This window comes from Ictalurus furcatus, chromosome 2, assembly GCF_023375685.1.
Source record: "Ictalurus furcatus strain D&B chromosome 2, Billie_1.0, whole genome shotgun sequence".
In the NCBI taxonomy this organism is placed as follows: Eukaryota; Metazoa; Chordata; class Actinopteri; order Siluriformes; family Ictaluridae; genus Ictalurus; species Ictalurus furcatus.
Genome location: NC_071256.1, coordinates 4,971,578 through 4,993,819, shown reverse-complemented (window position 1 = coordinate 4,993,819; position 22,242 = coordinate 4,971,578). Strand labels below are relative to the sequence as shown.

Below are 22,242 nucleotides of genomic sequence, written 5' to 3'. Positions count from 1 at the left end.
TCTATATGCTCGTCACAAAAGATGCAGCTGTTATTGTCAAAATTAAACATCTTTCTTAACTAATCATTTGTAAGATACACATTATTCAAGACTTTAAAATGATTTTTCAAAAACATTTGCGGGAACAGGAAAGCCAGTGTAGTCTGTCTGACACTTCCTACATTCAATTTCAGGAAATAAATCCAAAATTTAGTTTCTTTTACTTGATACAGGATGCAAAACTTCACCAAACATACTTCTTTAATGACCTGTTTGAGGCGTCTGTTTCCAGAATTTCACATCCATATATGACAAGTGTAATGTTAAGACAGTTGTAGAATTTTTCACCATTATTAAAAGTACTTGTGGAATGGCTTTAACTATACTGGGCAGCATTGTTTAATACCTCTACTGATTTCAAAAGACGTGAGGATCCTTGTAATAAAGAAATGCAACCATTTGTATTATAATATAGTTTCAATAATCTAGCATACGTGCTGTAACCATAAACTGATGCTCTGTTGTATCAGGAGCGTTATGAAAGTCAAGAAACAGAACAAACCCATCGTCTACAAACTCACCACTATCATCAGGAAGATCTTGTACTAAACGGATATTATTATGTATTGATCTTTGTCTCATAAAGCCAGATTGTGTCTCACTGATTACCGGTGTCAGACCTTTTTCTTTAGACGAGAAGCATAGATATGAGTCTACATTTTATAGTCTGTGTTTAACAGAGTTATAGGGTGATTATTTTCCAATAAGTTTCTTTTTTTTCCTGGCTTAAAAAGTGTGAACAGTGAAGTTCTCATAAGGAGCTCCAGAAATATCTGTAAAAGTTGGCAGATTGTATTTCAAGTCCAAGAGATTTATCAATTGATCAAAGGCAGTTAATTGATTGGTTTAATTCTTTAATGGTAAAATCTGCTTCACATTTATCTCTAAATTGTAAATCTGTCTGAGGGATAAAAAGTTGGATTGAATCAAAACATAGTTTTCTCTCCGGGCTTTTCTGATATGAACGTTATCCAGGCTAGATTGGTATAAGAGAAAGTTTGATCCTTTATTTACAGCATGCAGAAAATTTCTTTCATAAAGTCCTCCTCTTCTAACAAATGAGTTTTAAATAATGGCTTATGAGTTACAATTTTTTAAAGAAGTTACATTTAAATAAAATTGTTTTCCCCATGTTTAAATAAATAACAATGCTAAAAAAGCTTCTTGAGGTTTCTTCCTGATTGAGCTGAAGCTTTGGAAAATTGAAAATTCAGACCGCAGCGACATCTGGTGGTTTGTTGTAATTATTGCAGCCAGAAATTCGAGGCTGTTTTCATAATTTTAATCCGTTATGATTCTGATCAAATTCTGTGCTTCAAATGTGTTTATGTGAAAATATTAGGGATGTGATTGTGCTACAATAAAACTTTCAAATATCATGCTCCACTGTCATTTTATATTTATTTTTATCACTGCAAATAGTATGAAAATGTATAAGCTACAAACAAGCTACAGGAATATTACAAATGTTTCAAGTAAAATTTCGAATATATTTTCAAATTATGAGAATATTATATTATTTAAGAAGTGTGTGCACAAGCAAAACCAAGAAGAGCGAGAAACTTAATGTAAAGAAAACATAAAAAAAATGTTTAGACCTGGTGAGATGCCTGGAAGACTTAGAATAAGAAAAATTAAAATATAAAATAAAAAAATAAATATCAAAAAACATTTTATTCATAAAAATAAAAAACACTGACTGCTAAGGGTGTCAGATGTAATCTATGCCGTGCAACCACAGGATTGGTTCAGGTCAGCATAAAATGCCTATTTTCAGCACTTGGTCTCACAGTGGAACAAGCTGCACAATTCATCAGCATGAGGCTGGTTCACTGCCACTCTGACAAGTGGCAGACATTATTAAGGACTGACAGCAGGTGTAACAGCAATTCCCCTCCTCACATGTGCTAGAGTCCTTTAAGGCCTCTCTTTATGAGATTATGCAGGATGCTAAATTACAATCACGTCACTTTATGACTTTGTTGCAAGGTCATACACACGCCTCTGACAAGTATTAGCAGTTTATAAAACCACAGTTGCGTTCATAACTAGCGTTCTCATGGTACTTCAGAGCCACTGTGAGACACTCAGCATGTCAGAGGTACCGTAAGACTGTGACCAGGGCAGTGGGGACTGATGGGAAAATGGCTACTTCCTCTTTCTCAAAGTTAAACAAAGTTGTACCATGCACAGAGAATACCGTGTGATACTCCACACTCAACAAGCACACTATCATGCACCCTTTAACATGCTATAAGGACCGTTTTCACAACAATTTCCAGACAAGTAGTTTAGAAACACACATTCAGTCCAGACAGACTTTCCCACGACAGTCACAAACAAGAACTTCTACAGCAGTCGTCTTATGCAAAACAGGGTGATGACAAAAGATTTCTAGAACATATAAGTGGTGTCTCAGTGGTTAAAGTCTCTGGGTTGCTGATCAGAAGGTCAGGAGCTCAAGCCCCAGCACTGCCAAGCTACCATTGTTGGGCTCTTGGGCGAGGCCCTTGTAGTTGTATAAATGAGATAAATGTAAGTCGCTCTGGATGAGGGCGTCTGCTAAATGTCATAAATGTAAATAAGAAAAACAAATTATACAAAATAATAAATGATAATAAATGACACAAACATTAAAAATATAATTTGCAGGATTATCCATCAGCACACAAATATGAATAAATCTGGTATTAATGGTCAAATAAAAAAAAGCCACAGTAAATTAAACAAAGCCAATACTGTGAATCCTGTGCTTACCATGGTGTGTCTTTAATATACTGTATGTATTCAGTATTATTCTAGATATTTACTGTGGATTAGTTTGTTAGAATGCTGGCATATTCAGTGTTGTCTCCAGCGTTGATCTGGACCCGTGCTGCTGCGGCTGTGTTCATGTGGGTTACAGTAGAGTAAGTAACATCAGGTTCAGTCTGTGGAAAGACAGATAAACAAATTATGTGGCTTTTACTGTGGACTCCAGGAGGCAAGTAAAATTCGGTAAAGAGAACACAAAACTCTAATAGAAGATATTTTCCTATAATTCACTGTTCAGTGAAAGCATGTGTGGTTCATGTGTGTTACATGCAGTGTATCACAAATACAACTAAATCTGCTAGAACTGTTATTGTAGAAGTCATGCAGAATTGACTGGAGATTAAATTAAGAATACAGTAGGACTCAAAGACTTTAAAGATGACTCTAACCACATGTACACTAACCTGATCCTTCTGCTTTCTCTTACAGTCCGGACGTCCTTCAGTGATCACGTTCTCTCCACATCTTCCTCCTAAAGAGAAAAGACCTCAGAAATCACACCTCTAGTGGAAACTACACAATTTCATTTTCCTTATCCAGAGACACTTACAGAAGTGCTGCTGCTTCTACAGGTTTCAGTTCATCAATCTCAGAATTTGTTTTTTTTGTGTGTGTGTGTGTGTATATGTGTGTGTGTGTGTGTGTGTGTGTGTGTGTGTGTGTTGTACCTTTGCGTCTCCAACAAATAAATGCCACTACACCGGATATCACCAGCAGTAAAACTCCCATAATGCCAAAAACTGTGTAATAAAACACAACAAAAATGTTAATAAATGTAATAATACTAATGTGTTTTTTCTTTGCTGATGAAAAGTTTTGGCACCTAGAGGGAGGGTGCTGTGTGTTTGCGGTTTATCTTGTTCCAGTGTTGTTGAGGATGATGCAGGTGGAGAGTTTGTTGTTTTACTCTGAGGCGGTTCTGATGGAGGTGATGTGTCTGTTTTCCTCGAGTGTGTTGAAGTTTCTCTTCTTCCTACTGAAAAGACAAAATTTATTAAAACTAATGACTGTTTTTATCACTGTTAGTAATATGGCACATGACACTGGAGTAAAGCCTGCTCACAGTCATTAATGAAAACATGTACCTTTAACAGATAATCTGACATCTCTGCTATCAGCCTGTACAGAACATCTGTAGAGTCCCTGGTCCTCTTCAGTCAGGTCTGATATGAGTAGAGAGAGGTTTCCTGGAGCGTTGTTACTGACCAGTTTGACTCTGTTTCTGTGACGTCCAGTCTGTTCAGGGTAAATTTCCTGAAAGTGATTGATTCTATTAAACTGCCATTTTACAGACTTTGGTTTGTCCTGTAGGTCAGTGCAGACGCAGGGCAGAACTACAGACTCTCCTGTGAACACAGTCATGTTCTCTATCCCTGTCTTCTTCACCAGCTCACAGCCTGTAAACATAACATTTACAGTCAATAATAGAAGTACTGCAATTATTAATATTCCCTGCTTGTAAATCACAACATTTTCGGCTGCAAACCAGAAGAGATTTTTAAAGGATGAGACAATCACCTGTTTAAATTCTCTATATGAATCCAATATCAGGACTCTGATACTGGGGCTTAGGCTAAATCAATCAAATTAAATCAAAATAATTAAAATATTGCCATTTCAATGGAAACAGCAGCCACGGATGCATCGGGGCTACAAAAGAAGACTGTAGAAAGTGAAATGCACAAAATGTCCCTAAATGGTGCAAAAAGGCAGAAATGTTATAGATGTGGTAAATCCTCTCATGATGCAAATGATTGTTGGTTCAAGGAAAAAGTCTGTAGAAAGTGTCACAGACAAGGCCACGTAGAAAGAGTGTGCAAAACAGACAAAAAGCACAGCCAACAAGGAAAACCTTTCAAATACAAAGGTTTCAAATACAAAACTAAACAAGTGCACAAAGTGTCTGAATGTGAAAACAAATCAGAGAACACAGGCTCTGACGAAGATGATCTGTCATGCCTAGAACTGCATAGTATGACTGAAATAGACAGGAAAATAATATGGATAACAACAAATGTTTCTGGTGTAAAACTGAAAATGGAGCTGGATACAGGCTCAGCTTTGTCTGTGATTTCTGAAGCTGTCTACAACAGACTGTTTTTAAAGCTACCGTTAGAAAAGACCTCAGTCATGTTAAAGACGTGCACAGGCGAAAAGGTGTCTCCTAAAGGCAAACTGAAGGTAGATGTCACATATGGTGGCAAAACACAGCAGCTGGAGCTTTATGTGTTGAAAAGTGGAGGGCCCACTCTTTTTGGACGGGGGTGGTTGAGAAAAATCCAGCTTGACTGGCATACCATCAAAGCCCTCAACATATCAACAGGCCTTAACAGCACAAATTGTAGCTCTGACCAAAGATTGTCACAGCTCCTGAATGCTAATGCAAAAGTGTTTGGAAAGGGCATTGGTAAACTTAAAGGCATGAAGGCGAAAATTTAATTAAATGAAACAGCGACGGCGAGATTTCATAAAGCACGTCCAGTGCCCTATGCACTACGTCCTAAAGTAGATGCTGAACTTCAAAGCTTGGAGGCATCTGCCATTCTCCCCAAGGTTGACTGGAGTGATTGGGCTACACCCATCGTGCCGATAATCAAGATAGGTGGAGGTGTTCGCATATGCGGGGACTTCAAAGTGAGTATTAACCCTGTACTGCACACTGTGCAGTACCCCCTACCACGAACTGAAGATATTTTCTCATCTCTGGCAGGAGGGGAGAAGTTTTCAAAGGTTGACTTATCACAGGCATATCTCCAAATGGACGTTGAGGAGTCAAGCAGGAACTTTCTAACCATCAACACTCATAAGGGACTGTACCAGTACAATCGTCTTGTGTTTGGTGTGGCATCGGCTCCAGCCATTTGGCAAAGAGCAATGGATCAGGTTCTTCAAGATATACCGGGAACACAGTGTTATCTTGACGACATAATTGTGACAGGCAAGAATGATGAAGAACATCTCCAAAACCTCAGCAAAGTACTTACCAGGCTAAACATGTATGGTCTACGGGCAAAGAGAGAGGAGTGTGAGTTTTTCAAGAGTGAAATCTCATATTGTGGACATGTCATTGACAGACATGGCTTACACAAATCACAGGAGAAAGCTGAAGCTGTGCTGCAGGCACCTAGACCAGAAAACGTGTCACAATTTAGATCATATATGGGCCTTGTAAACTATTATCACAAATTTCTCCCAAATCTTGCTACAGTACTGCACCCACTTAATGCACTGTTACAGATAGACTGGCATGTGAGGCGTCTCCATATGGAATTGGTGCCGTTTTGTCACACATTATGATCTGAGCATCTGATTGCGTTCGCTTCAAGATCTCTGACGAGTGCAGAACGCAATTATGCGCAGATCGATCGAGAGGCCCTTAGTCTAGTATGGGGCATAAACAAGTTCCATCACAACCTTTATGGCCAAAAGTTCATCTTAGTGACAGACCACCAGCCCCCTGTGTCCATCTTCAACCCCAGAAAGGAAATTCTGGTGATGTCAGCCACATGGTTGGCCAGCTCATGGAAATGTTATGATCCCAGAGTTTTCAGTGAGATGTGAGCAACTGTCTGTACGCCAAGGAACTCTGACGTGTGGCTCTTATGTTACAGTTCCCGCTAAGCTTCGTACTAGAATGTTAGAGAACCTACATGAGGGTCATCTGGGTACAGTCAAGATGAAAAGCCTCGCTCGTAGCTACGTGTGGTGGCAGGGAATAGATAGACGGATCGAGGATCTCACAAAATCCTGTTCAGGATGTCATAACATTCAAAATGTACCTCCTCAGGCACCCCTACATCTATGGGACTGACTGTCTGCACCATGGCAAAGGGTGCATATTGACTTTGCTGGGCCATACATGACCTCCATGTTTCTAATTGCTGTGGATGCTCATTCAAAGTGGCCGGAGGTCATACCAATGAAATCTACCACCTCAGAAAAGACTTTCTGTTTTGAGGAGTATCTTCTCCTGAAACTGTTGGAAAATTATATTAGACTAAAATAGAAAATATAGAAATTAAAAAGAAAACCCTCTTTTACAATAGTTGAAAAAACTTGGTGTCGAGAGGACCCGAGCGAAGTGAGCCTGCAGAGATAGATAAGAAAATCCGTGCATATGTAAAATATACACGCGCACACACACTCTCACACACACACAGAAAAAGAGTTTTGAAAACTTCATGTAGTTTAATGTGCATGCAACAATAAACCAGACGACGGCACTGCTGTTCATGAACAGACAACTGAGATCTCGCTTTGACCTTCTAAATCCTAACTTATGGTGAGAAGTGCAGAATAAACAGTTCAGCAAGTTGACAAGTAAAGCAGCAAGGAGTTTTGATGTTGGACAGCAAGTTTTAGCGTGTGATTATCGAGAGAACAAGTGGACACCTGGGCGGATAGACACAAGAGCTGGACCACTGGTGTACGAAGTGGAAATTGGAGAGCATACGTGGAGACGATCAAATACTGGATGCTCAGCCAAAGAACAACCCTGAACAGTCTGCATTCAATGAAACAGACAGAGTGTGTCCACCAGACTTATCACCTGATTCTGATCGTGACACTAACAAATGTATGACACCTGCAACAGAAACAGTCTCCCTCGAAAAGAACCCTCATGTTACTCCCCAGACACCGAGGCGCTACCCTGAAAGGAACAGGGCGCCACCCAAAAGACTGGATACAACAATCAGCAGGACAAAGTGTGTTGGACTCAGCACTGATGGTTCTCGCGCTATGATGGAGCAACACAGTGGACTGGTGAAGCAGGTCAGAGACTCGGCCCCACTGCTCACTCACATACATTGCTGCATTCACAGAGAGGCATTGGCTGCTAAGAGAATGCCCACGGATTTAAAGACTGTTTTGGACGATACTGACAGCAGTTGCTATGGCAACGCACCTGCAGGCTTTGAAGTCACAGATACAGGACTACTTCCCTGGCATGAGAGAACAGCAGAGCTGGATACAGAATAACTTTGCCAACCACATTAGTGGATATAATGCTAATGAAACCCTTCCAAGTGTTAATAAATGATGTAATCATTAATCAATAACGATATAATTAGTCTATATTTATGAACACTACAGTGTTACCAAAATAAATCATAGATTAGACTCAAATCCAATCTGATAGCATTCCAAAGTTCAGGTCAGTCTGATACCCATATTCGGTATTTATTGCTATTTATAACTTGATTTTGACAAAATGACTTCTAGAGTAAAATCCTAAACCCTGGTAAATGGAGTAAACTTTTTTGTTACATATTTAACTATAATTCATTTGAACACTGATCAAGTCTGTTTTCACTGAATATCAACTTTTATTGTGCATTTAAATACTTTACCTTTAACATAAAGCCTGATGTCTCTGTGTTCCTTCTCAGTCCTGCACCTGTAGGATCCCTGATCCTCTTCTCTCAGGTCAGATATGAGCAGAGACAGATTAGCAGGAGAAATGTGATTAAACAGCTGAAGTCTGCCACGGTAGTGTTCATCATTTAACACTTCTGTCGCACGTCCTGTTATGAAGCTCTCCCAGGTGAATTTCTGAGGTTTGGTGTGCAGGTCAGAGCAGGAGCAGGGGAACAGCACTGAACCACCTTTGTGTCCTGTGATTTCTGTCGGAATATCAGCAGAGAGAGAACAGCCTACAGAAACAAACATACAAAAACTCACAATCTACTGAATACAATATGAAGTACAACATTTCACAATGAAATTTTAAGAAAAATACTTCAGTACATTTAATTCCAAAATCTTGAACCTACTACACGGCAAAACGCAGATCAGGAGAGTGAACTCAATTAGTAATGTAAAGTGGGCGGGGTTAACAGACTGAGGTAAATTCGTTGCTGTTAGCTTGGCCGGCTAAGGCATGATGGAGATCATAAAAAAGGTTTCAAACGCTGTGACAACTGTTTTCTTGTTTAAACCTTCAACAAGTTAACAATTTATTCGGGTATTGTTAAACAAGTCCTGTTTAACCAAGGTTTAATACTTAAAAAGAGCCAACGCAATTATTTATACACATTTCTCAATACTATGTTCACTTCTTTAAAACTTTTTTTTTTTTAAATGTGAACACAGTACTGACAAATGCATTTAGCTAGTGTTTAAAAATAACAGTAAATAAGGCGTAATGCAGGAAGTGAAGATGGTCACTGACAGAGGGACAGCAGAAAAAGGTGTGAAATTCACACGCATCTATTTATAGCTAAGACCAGAATGAAGAAGTGACGTACAAGTTACAGGAAAAGAACTTTTCTATTACACTTTATATGAGTTATTATAGATACATTCACTAAGACAGAGATTGTGAGAGATGTAATTCAGTAAATGTGTAAAAACATACACTGTAAGCATTATAGGGATGTAAAATAATCTCACTGTAGATTCCTCCTTATTCATTCACCCACCTCTCTTCATCAGTACATTTTAGACTGAAGTTAATCAGGAAGAAAAAATCCACATGATCAAAGCTGAACAGGTCTAAATAAGGAGATTATAACACAAGGCATGACGTGTATGTTTACCTTGTGTATAAAGATTACTGCTGTCTTTGGACAATTTGGTTGTTCAGGAACAGGGCTGAACTACGGCCTACTGTAAACCCAGTCTGGACAGAAACCACATGAACTAAACACAAAGCAGCTGAACTAAGAACTGGCTAATATTCTCTCTCCTTTCTGTAACAGAAAATAGAAAATAACTTCACTCACCTGCAGCGACGTGAAACACAACAGACAAAAGATACAAGCACTTCATCATTACTGATTCTTCTGCACACACACCAGTCCCTCAAAGTGACAACACACACACACACTCACACTGCCTGAGTGTCTCTCTGTTATATAGTGTGATTGTCAGGAAACCACAACTACCGCTGTCTCATTTTTTCTTTTTGAAGAGTGATTTCATCACTCTTTCCATGACTCAATTTACTTGTTATATGCAGTATTAATATTTATTCATACATTAACCCCATTTCCATAAAAGTTGGGATTTTTTCTAAAACGCATTAAAAATCTGTGATTTGTCAAGTCTCTTGAAACTTTAATTAACTGACAAAAGTACAAAGAAAAGATAATCAATGTTTTCACTGACCAACTTATTTGTATTTTGTAAATATAAACAAATTTAGAATTTGATGCCTTCAACACACTCAAAAAAATATTCAAATAAAACCATTTTGGAGCATCAGGTCGGGGTCAAAAAAGGAGCATCCACCAAAAGCTCAGTCTTTGCTATCAAGGATGGGTCGTGACTCACCATTTTGTGCCAAGCTTCGTGCGAGAATTGTCAGTCAGTTCAAAAAGAACCGTGCTCAACACAAGATTGCAAAGTATTTAGATCTTTCACCATCTACAGTCCATAATATTGTGAAACGATTCAGAGAAAATGGGGAAATCTCATTGCTTAAAGGGGAAGGCCGAAACCACTGTTGAATGTTCATGATCTTCGAGCCCTCAGGTGGCTTTGCCTGAAAGATCATCATGCTACTGTGATAAATATAACCACATGGGTTCGGGAGTACTTCGGAAAACCGTTTTCACTTAACGCAGTCAGCTGCTGCATCCAGAAATGCAACCTGAAACTCTTTTACACAAGGAGGAAGCCATACATCAACTCTATGCAGAAACGCCGCCGAGTTCTCTGGGCCTGAGCTCATCTTAGATGGACTGAAAGGCAGTGGAAAGGTGTGCTGTGGTCAGATGAATCCATGTTTCAGCTTGTTTTCGGGAAAAACGGATGTCGAGTTCTCTGACAAAGATGAAAAAGACCAACCAGACTGTTATAAGTGAAAGGTGCAATGTATGGGGTGCATCAGTGCCCATGGCATGGGTGACTTGCATATGTGTGAAGGTACCATTGACGCTGAGGCGTATATATGAGGGGTTTTAGAGAGACACATGCTGCCATCAAGGCAACGTCTTTTCCCAGGAAGTCCATGGTTACTTTATCAGGACAATGCCAGGCCTCATTCTGCATGTGCTACAACAGCATGGCTTCGTAGACACGGAGTGCGTGTGCTTGACCGGCCTGCCAGCAGTCCAGATCTGTCTCCTATGGTGCATCATGAAGAGGAGAATCAGACAATGGCGACTAAGGACTGTTGAGCAGCTGAAGTCTTGTATCAAGCAAGAATCGGCAAAAATTCCACTTGCAAAACTGCAACAGTTAATATCCTCAGTTCCCAAACGATTAAAAAGTGTAATTAAAAGGAAGGGTGATGTAACACAGTGGTAAACATGCCTTTGTCCAAACTTTTTTTTTGAGTGTGTTGAAAGCATCAAATTCTAAATTTGTTTATATTTACAAAATGCAATTAAGTTGGTCAGTGAAAACATTGATTATCTTTTCTTTGTACTTTTGTCAGTTAATTAAAGTTTCAAGAGACTTGACAAATCACAGATTTTAGTTTTTATTGCATTTTAGAAAAAAATCCCAACTGTTATGGAAATGGGGTTAGTATTTGCTCATGTGGTGTTTTTATCTTACTTCATAGTATCATCGTTGCTATCTGTCTTAGGTGTCATTTTCTTAATGCTTGCATGTAGCCTTTTCTTTCGATGAAATTTGACCTAAATAAACATATGAATGCTGTTAGGAATTGTTAATTGATATCCCGGAACGAGCCCCCAGAAAACTGTTAGGATTTGTGAAGAGAGGGTTGTGATTTTAGGAAAAGAGAGAGAAAATCCACAAAAAGACCGCGCCCTCGCCCCGCTACACACATCCCACAAAAACGCTTGGGAGAGTTTGCCAAATGACACACAGATACAGGAAATTCAAATGGCAAGAGCTCTCATTTATTCAAAGAAAGGCAGCATATATATCATGTTCACACACAACAGAGACAATGGGGTAACTATTGATTGGCTAGGTGGAAGGGCATATTTGCATTAAACAGGAAGCATATCAATGTAAGACAGGAACAACACCATATATGATTTTCAGGAAGTCATAGGAATACGAGCAAATGTTATTCAAGGAGACAAAGGAATGCGTAAATGTTGAGGGGCTTTATCTGTCTGTACCTGGTTGGGAAGAGTTAACAGAGGAACAAAGAGGAAAAGGTGTTCACAGTAAACTTATTAAATGCATTACGACGTGTTTTGATTTTGTACAGTTTTCTCCTCGCATTAATCTTGATCCTAATGGCTGTTTCTATACTTTATCAGCTCAAGTTAAATTTGTTAGATGACCCCTAGGAAGCCCGAGGGACCGAGTCAGAGGGCAGTCAAATGTGGTGTAAGATATGCAGTTCACATCCCCATCTAGCAGACAAAACTAGTGCCTTCTATGCAGGGACAAAGAATTTCAGTCATCCAGCGTTTAACAAGCATGAAAAGAATAAGGAGCATACAAGTGTAGTACAAGCTATTAATAATATTCAGACTAGTCAAGATGAAATATCCAGCCGCCCACTTGCTAGATGACAAAACAAGGTGAATGAAGAGCAATGGATGGCACTGTGTAACGTTTTTCTCCTGGCCTTCTATAAAGCTAAACACTCACGTCCTGTGTGTTTGTATGCTGAGGATATGGTATTATTGAAAAGGCTAGGAGTGGCTAGGAGTGGTATATCATTCACATGAAGGGGGAACACGAATAATTCATAGCACTGACTCTCAGTACGGATTTGAGGGAAAAGTTGAAATCAGCTGAATTTTGGGGTCTGCTTTTTGAGGATCGGAGCAATTATTATTATTATTATTGTTATTATTATTATTTTGCGAGCAGGTTGTTATCAGTTGAGTTCATATACAGTCAGGAATTCACAATTTTATTTTATTATATATATTTATTTATTTAAATTAATGAAGATGAAACATTTTCAGACTTCATGGCAAAAACATCATCCTTACAACAAAGAGTGTAAAGTCCACAAACCAGGCACCACAGCAATAGAGTGGGGCAGGGATGATGTTATTTTGTATGCAAAATCATTAAAGTACAAAGAAAGAAGGAGACGACCGTTTTTCTTCCTCGAATAATAATAATAATAATAATAATAATAATAATAATAATAATAATAATCATTCATGAAACAAGGATCTAACTTTTTTTGCAGTTTTTATTATTATTATTTTGAGTGATTCTTAGTAAATAAATAATTATTTTTTTGAAAATGTAAACCAGGACTTCATATATTTCAACTTGTGCACAAAACTTTCCCAAAAGCAATAAATTCTTAACAAGTAGTTCGACTTTTTTGTCTTCCATTAACATACCAAATACAATATGATTTTGCCTTATTTATTTGATGTGTTTTGTGTCTAGGCGTTTAGATACGGTATGTCCTCCTGAAATGTTTTAACAAAACTACACTCAGAGAATAGATGGTCAGATGTTTCTATATGCTCGTCACAAAAGATGCAGCTGTTACTGTCAAAATTAAACATCTTTCTTAACTAATCATTTGTAAGATATGTTACAGGCCTCAAGCATGAGTAACCTGTGAACAGATATTGTGTCCTGTTTTGTAGAGGAAAATCAGACACAGGAGATGTTACTTGTGATTGCTCAGCAAGCTGTTCTCTGTCTGAGAAGCGGAGGCATCGCGCAGCCCTACTAGCACTCACATAAATGAACACTCCCCCTTGTGGCATAATCAAGCAATTGCACCCTCAAAAATACTACTCAAATCCATTGCAAAAATACATTCAAATTGTTCCTTTTATACAGGCCAATACACAAAACAACTCAACAATTGTGACAATACATTTGTAGGCATCACAGATGCACATTATTTAAGACTTTAAAATGATTTTTTAAAAAAATCATTTTAAAGTTTCTTTTACCTGATACAGGATGTAAAACTTCATCAAACCTGTTTGAGACGTCTGTTTCCAGAATTTTTCCATCCGTTTGTGACAAGTGTAATGTTAAGACAGAAACAGGTCCACTACTGGCCAAATGGGTGCCCTAAGCAGAATTGTATTGTTGTGCTCCCCCTCCACCCCCTCCCTCACTCCCTCCTGTTTCGTCTCCTCCCTCATTCCCTCCCTCCCCTTTCCTCTGCTCCCTCCCTCCCTCCCTCCCTCCCCTTTCGTCTCCTCACAAACATTGATCTAAATCAGAGGTTCTTAACCTTTTGTAACGAAAGCCCCCCCTTATCATGTAGCTTGTGGCAATTTTTTTCTCCTCCCATCCCATTTTTTCCCCACCACCATGCCCCTTTAGGGGCTCCGTAATAGATAGATTCTTTTGCTTTTGTGTTTTTGTACTTTTTAAATGACTTTTCATAACTTTTACTATGTTACATGGAAAACATGTTGCATTACATTCATCTTGCATTCTAAAAACATTCACGTAAGAATGATGTAAATCGGGACGAAGGGCGCGTCTCGTTATCCATGACATTGTTAAATCTCCGGCTCTCAGACTCTCACTGAACAGAGCAGACGCAGAGAGAGGTGAGAGTGCAGCGGGAAAGCAACACCTCGTGCTTGCAGGACAGAACTGGACACATTTGGAAAGTCGCTAAGGTTTGTCCAAAAAGTTGTTAGATTTGTGGTTAGGCGCTTATTATTTTATTTTATTTTTTTTGCAAAAAAGTCACAAATGGGGTCTGAAAAGTCGCCCAGTTATCAACACTGCTCTGCACCGACAGCTAAAAGATAAAAGGCAGGCTAAGCAAAAAGAAAATGCAGAGGGAGAGGGAAAGTGGGGTTTTTCATTTATGGACATTTTATTTGAAAAGCAATAAAATACACAGAGAACCCAAATGATGTCCTGTCTGTGTTTATTTTCTTGAAAACAATTTGCGCCCCCTTCCGATCTCTCCACGCCCCGGGTTGAGAACCACTGTGTTACAGGAGTGAAACAGAAATGCTCCAGTATACTCCATCATCATTACATGAAACTGTCTGTGATTATGAGAATGTGACATTTACCTCAGATAAATATGTAAGGAATAATATTGAAATTTGTCAGGTTTTTGTCCTTAAAACGCTCTTGTGTGTGGAACTAATTTATTACGCATCCCATCTCAAGCCTACATTGCTAATTCCAAACCATTATTTTAGAGCTAGTGACAGAGGATTGATCCATTGATATGAAATTATTGGAAAGGGAGAGAGAGAGCGAGAGAGTTAGAGAGAGAGAGCGAGTGAGAGAGACATGATTATATAAAAATAGTACAAATAAATAAATATCGATAAGCCTACTTGTTCACAGGGTTTGTTCGTTTGTTTATTATTAATGCAGAAAATATAACGAATAAATAAATATTGATACTTGGTCACCGGCTTTTCTGTCTCACTGCAATCACACATTCTCTCTCTCTCTCTCTCTCTCACACACACACACACACACAATAACTGCATGTCAATGGCTCAATCCTCCTCTTCGCCTCGTGGCCGCATTACCACCTCTGGTGCACATTATTTTTTACAATAATTCAACGGCTCGTCATCAATTATTACTTATTTGTGGAGAATCGATATTTTCTGTCATTTTGTTTGTTGTTAAATGTGTGTGCTGTGGTGGACAGTAGGCTAACTTTTCCGTTACTTCAGTGAACTTGGCGAAGTGATATGGAACTGTAATGCGGTCAAGACCTGACTGGAACTACTTTAGCTGTGCATTTACTGAAAAACAATTGCACGCCTCAGAACTGTCAGCCAATCAGAATCGAGGATTCTACAGCACTGTGGTATAAGTATGTATTTTCACTACACATATAGACTCACATATGCAAGTACAACATCAATCAAGCACTGAAAAAAAGGGATCCACTTTTCAAATGATTTCTTCATTCCTGCATGAACAAAATATATATTACACCAACACAATTTCACTCTTTCTGTTTACATTCTTTTGCAAATAATTGTGTTGATGTAATTATTTTATTCTGTGAATATGCTGTACACATTTGAATCATGTAAATGAAGCACATCACTTTTCAGTAAATGCAGTATTAATAAAAGCATGTAACTAATTGTGAAAAAAGTGAACAAATTGTAAGGAGTGTTAGGGGGAAAGAATAGAAATACACGTTCAGTTCAGGCAGATTCAACAATCCGCCTTTTTTATTCTTACTCAAAGTTTTAAAAAGTCACAAACAAGAACTTCTATAGCAGTCTATTTATGCAAAAGCCTCCTAGACCATTTATGTTTTAATCTCATATACGTAAGAATGGTACACATAAGATATAAAATAACACGTACATTCAAAATACAATTTGCAAGATTATCCATCAGCAGTTTTTAATGATTAATAGACAAAGTGAATCTAGAACAATACCCTTAGCTAATATAAATGAAGGTGAAGAGAACACAATTATCTGGAACCACCACACACACACACACACACACACACACGCACACACACACACACACGCACACACACACACGCACACACACACACACACGCACACACACACACACACACACACACACACACACACACGTATATGTCTGAATCTGATTTTTTAAATAGCAAAATTTCACATATTTATAAAAAAATCCAACAGAGTGAGTCTTGCGCTAGGCCATGGTGTGTATTTAATATATGTTTTCAGCATTATTCTATAATATCTGAGAATGTGTCTATATTTATTTTAGATTAGATTGTTATAATGCTGCTATATTCAGTTTTCTCTCCAGCGTTGATCTGAACTCGTGCTGCTCCGGCTGTGTTCATGTGTTATTTAATACAGAAAGTGACAAGGTCAGGTTCAGGCTGTGGAAAGACAGAACATGAAAATTACACATATAACACACAAACAGTGACAATACTGTGGCTGTTGGTCTTGACTCTAAGAAGCAAGTAAGATCCTGTAAAGACGACAAAAATCTCCAAATCTGACTTCTTTCTTTACACCATGTGTTGTTCTGATAGAAGCAGCAGAAGATATTTTCCTATAACTCACTGTTCAATGAGAGCATGTGTGTTACATGTGTGTAATCTGTAATAACTGTTATTTTACGTGTACTAACCCGATCCTCCGGCTTTCCCTCACAGTCCTGATGTCCTTCAGTCATCACGTCCTCTCCACATCTTCCTCCTAAAGAGAAAAGACCTCAGAAATCACACCTCTAGTGGTTTGTAAGTGGTTTCTCTAGTAAGGTGAGGAGACATGCTGTGCTGTTTGAACTCACACACAATAATACTGAGTAAAACAAAACATTTAGTTCTTTCAGCATGAACTGAATGATGTGGTTAAGTTCATGTAAACCCATGTTCATGTAAATGTGTGAGTCTGATCACAAATTCTTCATTTAATCTCCAAATCTGATTTGGAGCCAAAATAGCAAGTTAAATAACTAAGGATTTAATCTAGATCTGAAATTGCATCAGGTAACCTTTAAAAAACTATGCTGTGTGTGTGTGTGTGTGTGTGTGTGTGTTGTACTTCTGCATCCCCAACAAATAAATGCCATTACACTGAGTGTCAGCAGCAGCAAAGCCACACGAATGCAGAAAACTGTGTAATAAAACAAAACAAAATGTAATAATACAATATTTTTTCTTTGCTGATGAAAAGTTTTGGCACCTAGAGAGAGACTGCTGTGTGTTTGCTGTTTATCTTGTTCCAGTGTTGTTGAGGATGATGCAGGTGGAGAGTTTGTTGTTGTACTCTGAGGCGGTTCTGATGGAGGTGTTGTGTCTGTTTTCCTCGAGTGTGTTGAAGTTTCTGTTCCTCCTACTGAAAAGACAAAACTTATTAAAACTAATGACTGTTTTTATCACTGTTAGTAATATGGCACATGACACTGGAGTAAAGCATGCTCACAGTCATTAATGAAAACATGTACTGTATTAATAAGAATGAATGATTATTAATGAATATGGAAATTAAATTATTCAATTAAATTTCCATATTATTAGTTCATATGGAAAATACGTTTTGGGATAATTTGAGAATTGGTACATGCAACAAGCAGATAATTGTTTGTTTGTTTATTCGTAACGCAGGAAGTGAAGATGGTCACTGACAGAGAGACAGCAGAAAAAGGTGTGAAATTCACACACATCTATTTACAGCTAAGACCAGAATGAAGAAGTGACAGTTACAAGTTACAGGAAAAGAACTTTTCTATTACACTTTATATGACTCAAAGTCAAATTAATTTATATAGCACATTTAAAACAACACAAATGTTGAACTACGTGCTGCACATCATGCATAATAAGGAATACATTAAAATAGAGCATAAAACATCATTAACATAAATATATAAACAAATAATTACTATAAGAAAACAAACCAGATATAACTAAGACCAGAGAATAAGCAGCTAGACAGGGCAGATTATAGATAAGCCTGCGTGAAGAAATAAGTTTAATATAAAGGGTGATTAAAATAAATTTATTGTAGGGGAAGATCTGGTAGAGAGGGGCAAGCTATTCCAAAGCCTCGGTGCCATTACAGAAAAGGCTCTATCGCCTTTGGTTTGTAATCGTGAGTTTGGAATGGTCAGTAACAACTGAGAGGAGGATCTGAGCGAACGTGTGGAAGAGCGAAAGCTGAGGAGATCTGAAATATATACGGGGCGAGACCATGCAAGACTTTAAAAACAAACAATAGGATCTTGAAATCAATTCTGTATTTCACCGGTAACTAGTGGAGTGAGGCTAAGATGGGTCTTACGTACTCTCTCTTTTTGGCCCCAGTCAAAAAGCGAGCTGCAGCGTTCTGCACAAGTTGCAAGCACGAGAGTGAAGACAGGCTAATTCCAGCATACAGGGCATTGCAGTAATCAAGCCTTAATGAAATAAAAGTGTGAATAACAGTCTCACGATCTTTAAATTTGAGAAAATATTTTAACTTGCAAAAGTCCCCTAAGCTGGAAAACTAGCTCTGACAACAGAATTTGTTTGTCAAACTTTACTTCCGAATCGAAGATCACCCCCAAATTTTTGACCTGGGTAAGAATGTGGTCTTGTAGGGGGCCCAGATTTCAGCTAAGACTTTCTATCAAATGTGAAGGACCAAACAGGATTGCTTCAGTCTTTTTCTCATTTCGCTGGAGGACATTTTCATCCATCCAGCACTTTATATGTGTCACGTCTTAAATGTTATGAAGGTGAGGACAGATGCAAGTGCAGTTAAAGATTATTATTTGGGAAGGTCAGGCAGACAAATCCAAATCATGAGACAGTAGTGTGGTCGAAATAACGGGCAATGGGTCAGGCGATCTACAAACAGGCATAAACTGGGCAGGGCTAGAATCAGAAACGTGAAACAAGAAACAAGGTCAATAAACATGAATAAAAAACGAGAAACAAGAAACGACCGCTTGGTAAGGAGATAACACTAAATACTACTCAAGGTACAAAGAGACACAAGGGGGTTAAATGACAAACGTAATCAGGGGTGAAACACAAGACAGCTGAAAACAATGCTGTCACACCTATGGGAAACAACCAATGACAATACAGGGGTGGAGACAGAACAAAAACAATAACAAAAGCACATGTAGAAAGTAAACAAAGTCAATGTCACTGAAGCCCCAAAAGCGTGCGTTCGCTAAGAGCTCATGCATCGGCTCGCGCTTCGGGTTTCCGAACACGCTGCGTGCTACAGCGCTAGCTCGAGGGGAAGTCGTGACAATATGAGTTATTATAGATCCAGACATTGTCAGAGATATAATTCAGTAAATAAATGTAATAAAACATGTGTTGTTTCATTGCTGATTAAAAATTTTGGCACCTAGAGCCTTGCTGCTGTGTTTGCTGTTTATCTTGTTCCAGTGTTGTTGAGGATGATGCAGGTGGAGAGTTTGTTGTTGTACTCTGAGGCGGTTCTGATGGAGGTGTTGTGTCTGTTTTCCTGGAGCTTGTTGAAGTTTCGGTTTTTTCTATTGGAAACATTGTTAATGTACAAAGATACCCTTTTTAAGTTCCACCCCACCTACCCACGGTCCATGTAATCTCCCCACACACACACAGTGGGGGGAAATAAGTCTTGAACGTTTTCAGTAAATATATTTCCAATGAGGCGATTCACATGAAATTTTCACCAGACATCATTATTAACTCAAGAAATTCAGAAATATAAAGAAATCCAAACTTAAATCCAAGTCCATAAATAAAGTTATGTGTAATAAAGTGGAATGATGCAGGAAAAAAGTATTGAACACGCTAACTGAAATGGATTTAATACTTAGTGGACGCTTCAAGACGCTTCCTGTATGCAGAAATTAATGGGTCGCAGTATTCAGGTGTGATTTTTGTCCCATTCTTCTAAACATATTGTCTTTAAATCTTATTCAACTGGATTCGAGTCAGGTGATTGACTGGGCCATTCTAACACCTTGTTTTGTTTTCACTGAAACCAATTGAGAGTTTCCTTTGCTGTATGCTTTGGATCGTTGTCCTGCTGGAAGCTCCACCCACGTCTCATCTTCATCATTCTGCTCAAGAATCTCCGGTAAAGGGCTCCATTCATCATTCCTTCAATTATATGAAGTCTGCCAGTACCATGCGATGAAAAACAGCCCCACACCATGATGCTTCCACCTCCAAACTTCACTGTTGGTGTAGTGTTTTTAGGGTGATGTGCAGTGCCATTTCTTCTCCAAACATGGTGTGTAGTATGACAGCCAAAAAGTACATTTTTGCTCTCGTCTGACCAGACTACACTCTCCCAGTATTTCATAGGCTTGTCCAAATGAGTTGTAGCAAACTTTAACCAAGCTTCAACATGCCTTTTCTTTAGTAATGGTGTCTTGTGGTGTCTTGTGGCATGGCCTATTGTTTTCTCTGTGACGATGGTACCTGCTGCCGCCAAGTGTTTCTGGAGCTCTTTCCGAGTGGTTCTTGGCTCTTGGGCTACTCTTCTGTCGATTCTTCTGGTCAGAAACCTTGTGAGGAGCTCCTGTGCATGGCCGGTTGATGACGGAGTGATGTTGCTTCCACTTGTGGATAATGGCCCCTATGGTGCTTACTGAAAGACTCCAGAAGTTTTGAAATATGTCTGTATCTGTTTCCATCAATATGTTTTGCAACAATAAGGTTGTGAAGGTCTTGGGAGAGCTCTATTTTTTGTTACATTTATGTTGCCATTGGTTTGTGAAGATTCAAATATTAATTTAACAGTTCAGTGTTGAGAATTGCAATTTCAAATATTTTTTCAATTTAATTACTTTCTGGACTCGGCCTGACTCGACTCAGACCCGGCCATTGAGGACTCGGACTTAAGTCTAGCTCGGCTCCTTTTGGACTTGGACTCGATTGGTTAAGGACTTGGTCTCAATTCGAACTTGACAAAAGTGGACTCGACCCAACACTACTGTGCACCAACTTGGTCATAAAGATATCTAAACGGAAAGCTAGAACTTTAGCATAGAATTGATGTCACTATTTAAAAGAGACAATGGTCTGTGATTCCAACATTGAGTCAATTCCTTGTCAGGCTTAGGTAGCAGAGTAATACTGACCATACTAGCACTATAATTGAAAGAACTCTCTCGAATAGAGTGATTAATTGTATTTAACAACCACAACTCTTCCGAAAAAGTAAGATATAATTCTGGAGGGATTCGATCCCATCCCAATGACTTCCCCTTCTTCATGGCTATAAGAGCTTCCTTTAATTCTTCTAATGAAATTGGAACATTCAGAAGTGCACATTCTATCTATCATCATCAGATAGATATGGAAGAGTGAGAGCCTGAAGAAAGTCATTACATGCTATCTCACAAAAAAGCCAAATCAGATTTACATAATTTCTAATAAGAAGATTTAAATTCTGTATTAATTCCTTTGGGTTCACTTATCAAGCCATTGGGAGTTTGAATTGCCATAATATTTGAATATTTTTCACTGTTCTTCAGCCTAAGAGCTAGGAGATGACTTGGCTTAGCCCCACTGAAGTAATAGATTCTCCTAATTTTTTGCATCAAAAACTCAGCTCTATGGTGTAACAAAGAATTGAGTTCAAGGGCAGATTTAGTGATTTAGGGACCCTATGCAAAATGTAGAAATGGGGCCCTCATTTCAGTGTTTTAACATCGACATTTACATTTTCAGCACATGTTGTTATTCAGCATTAATAGCAATAATCAGGGGTGAACTGGGACCAAAAAGTGGCCCTAGAGTTTCTGGCCCTTAGCGGACCACCACACCCGGCCCACAACATGCCACATCATAACACCCCGGTTCGTTGATGGTTAGACCAATTTTTAGCACCAGTTACTAGCATAAAAATATAACACAATACAGAAACATAAATGCTATTTAAGCATATTTATATGAAGTAGCACTGAACAGATATCAAGTCATATTTGTAAAATAGGCAAACAGAAACAGAAGAACAGTGTGACAAAGAATATAAAACAATCAAGACAGCATGTTAGCTAGTCAGGGGGCATCATCTGGGTGCAGTGTAGGAGAGCTGCCCCACTCAGCTGTACAACTCCTCAATCAGG

The 22,242-nt window shown here is 38.6% G+C and overlaps 1 protein-coding gene across 3 annotated transcripts in view; it reads right to left on the bottom strand.

Moving 5' to 3' along the window:
- LOC128619845 (junctional adhesion molecule-like) overlaps positions 1–9,646 on the bottom strand; it is a 34,341-nt gene extending 24,695 nt beyond the window's left edge. Inside the window, exons 1-7 of one of the 3 annotated variants that reach the window (XM_053644333.1) lie at positions 9,579–9,646; positions 8,205–8,507; positions 3,939–4,250; positions 3,677–3,829; positions 3,522–3,593; positions 3,258–3,325; positions 1,155–2,969 (exon numbers count right to left, since the gene is read on the bottom strand). In XM_053644333.1, coding sequence (XP_053500308.1) covers positions 2,856–2,969; positions 3,258–3,325; positions 3,522–3,593; positions 3,677–3,829; positions 3,939–4,250; positions 8,205–8,507; positions 9,579–9,627 — 1,071 coding nt within the window. In that variant the 5' untranslated portion in view covers positions 9,628–9,646 and the 3' untranslated portion in view covers positions 1,155–2,855. Of the gene's footprint in view, positions 1–1,154; positions 2,970–3,257; positions 3,326–3,521; positions 3,594–3,676; positions 3,830–3,938; positions 4,251–8,204; positions 8,508–9,578 lie in introns of those variants that run through there. The other 2 variants (XM_053644324.1, XM_053644340.1) reach the window with 2 other exon arrangements.
- Positions 9,647–22,242: the final 12,596 nt, after the last annotated feature.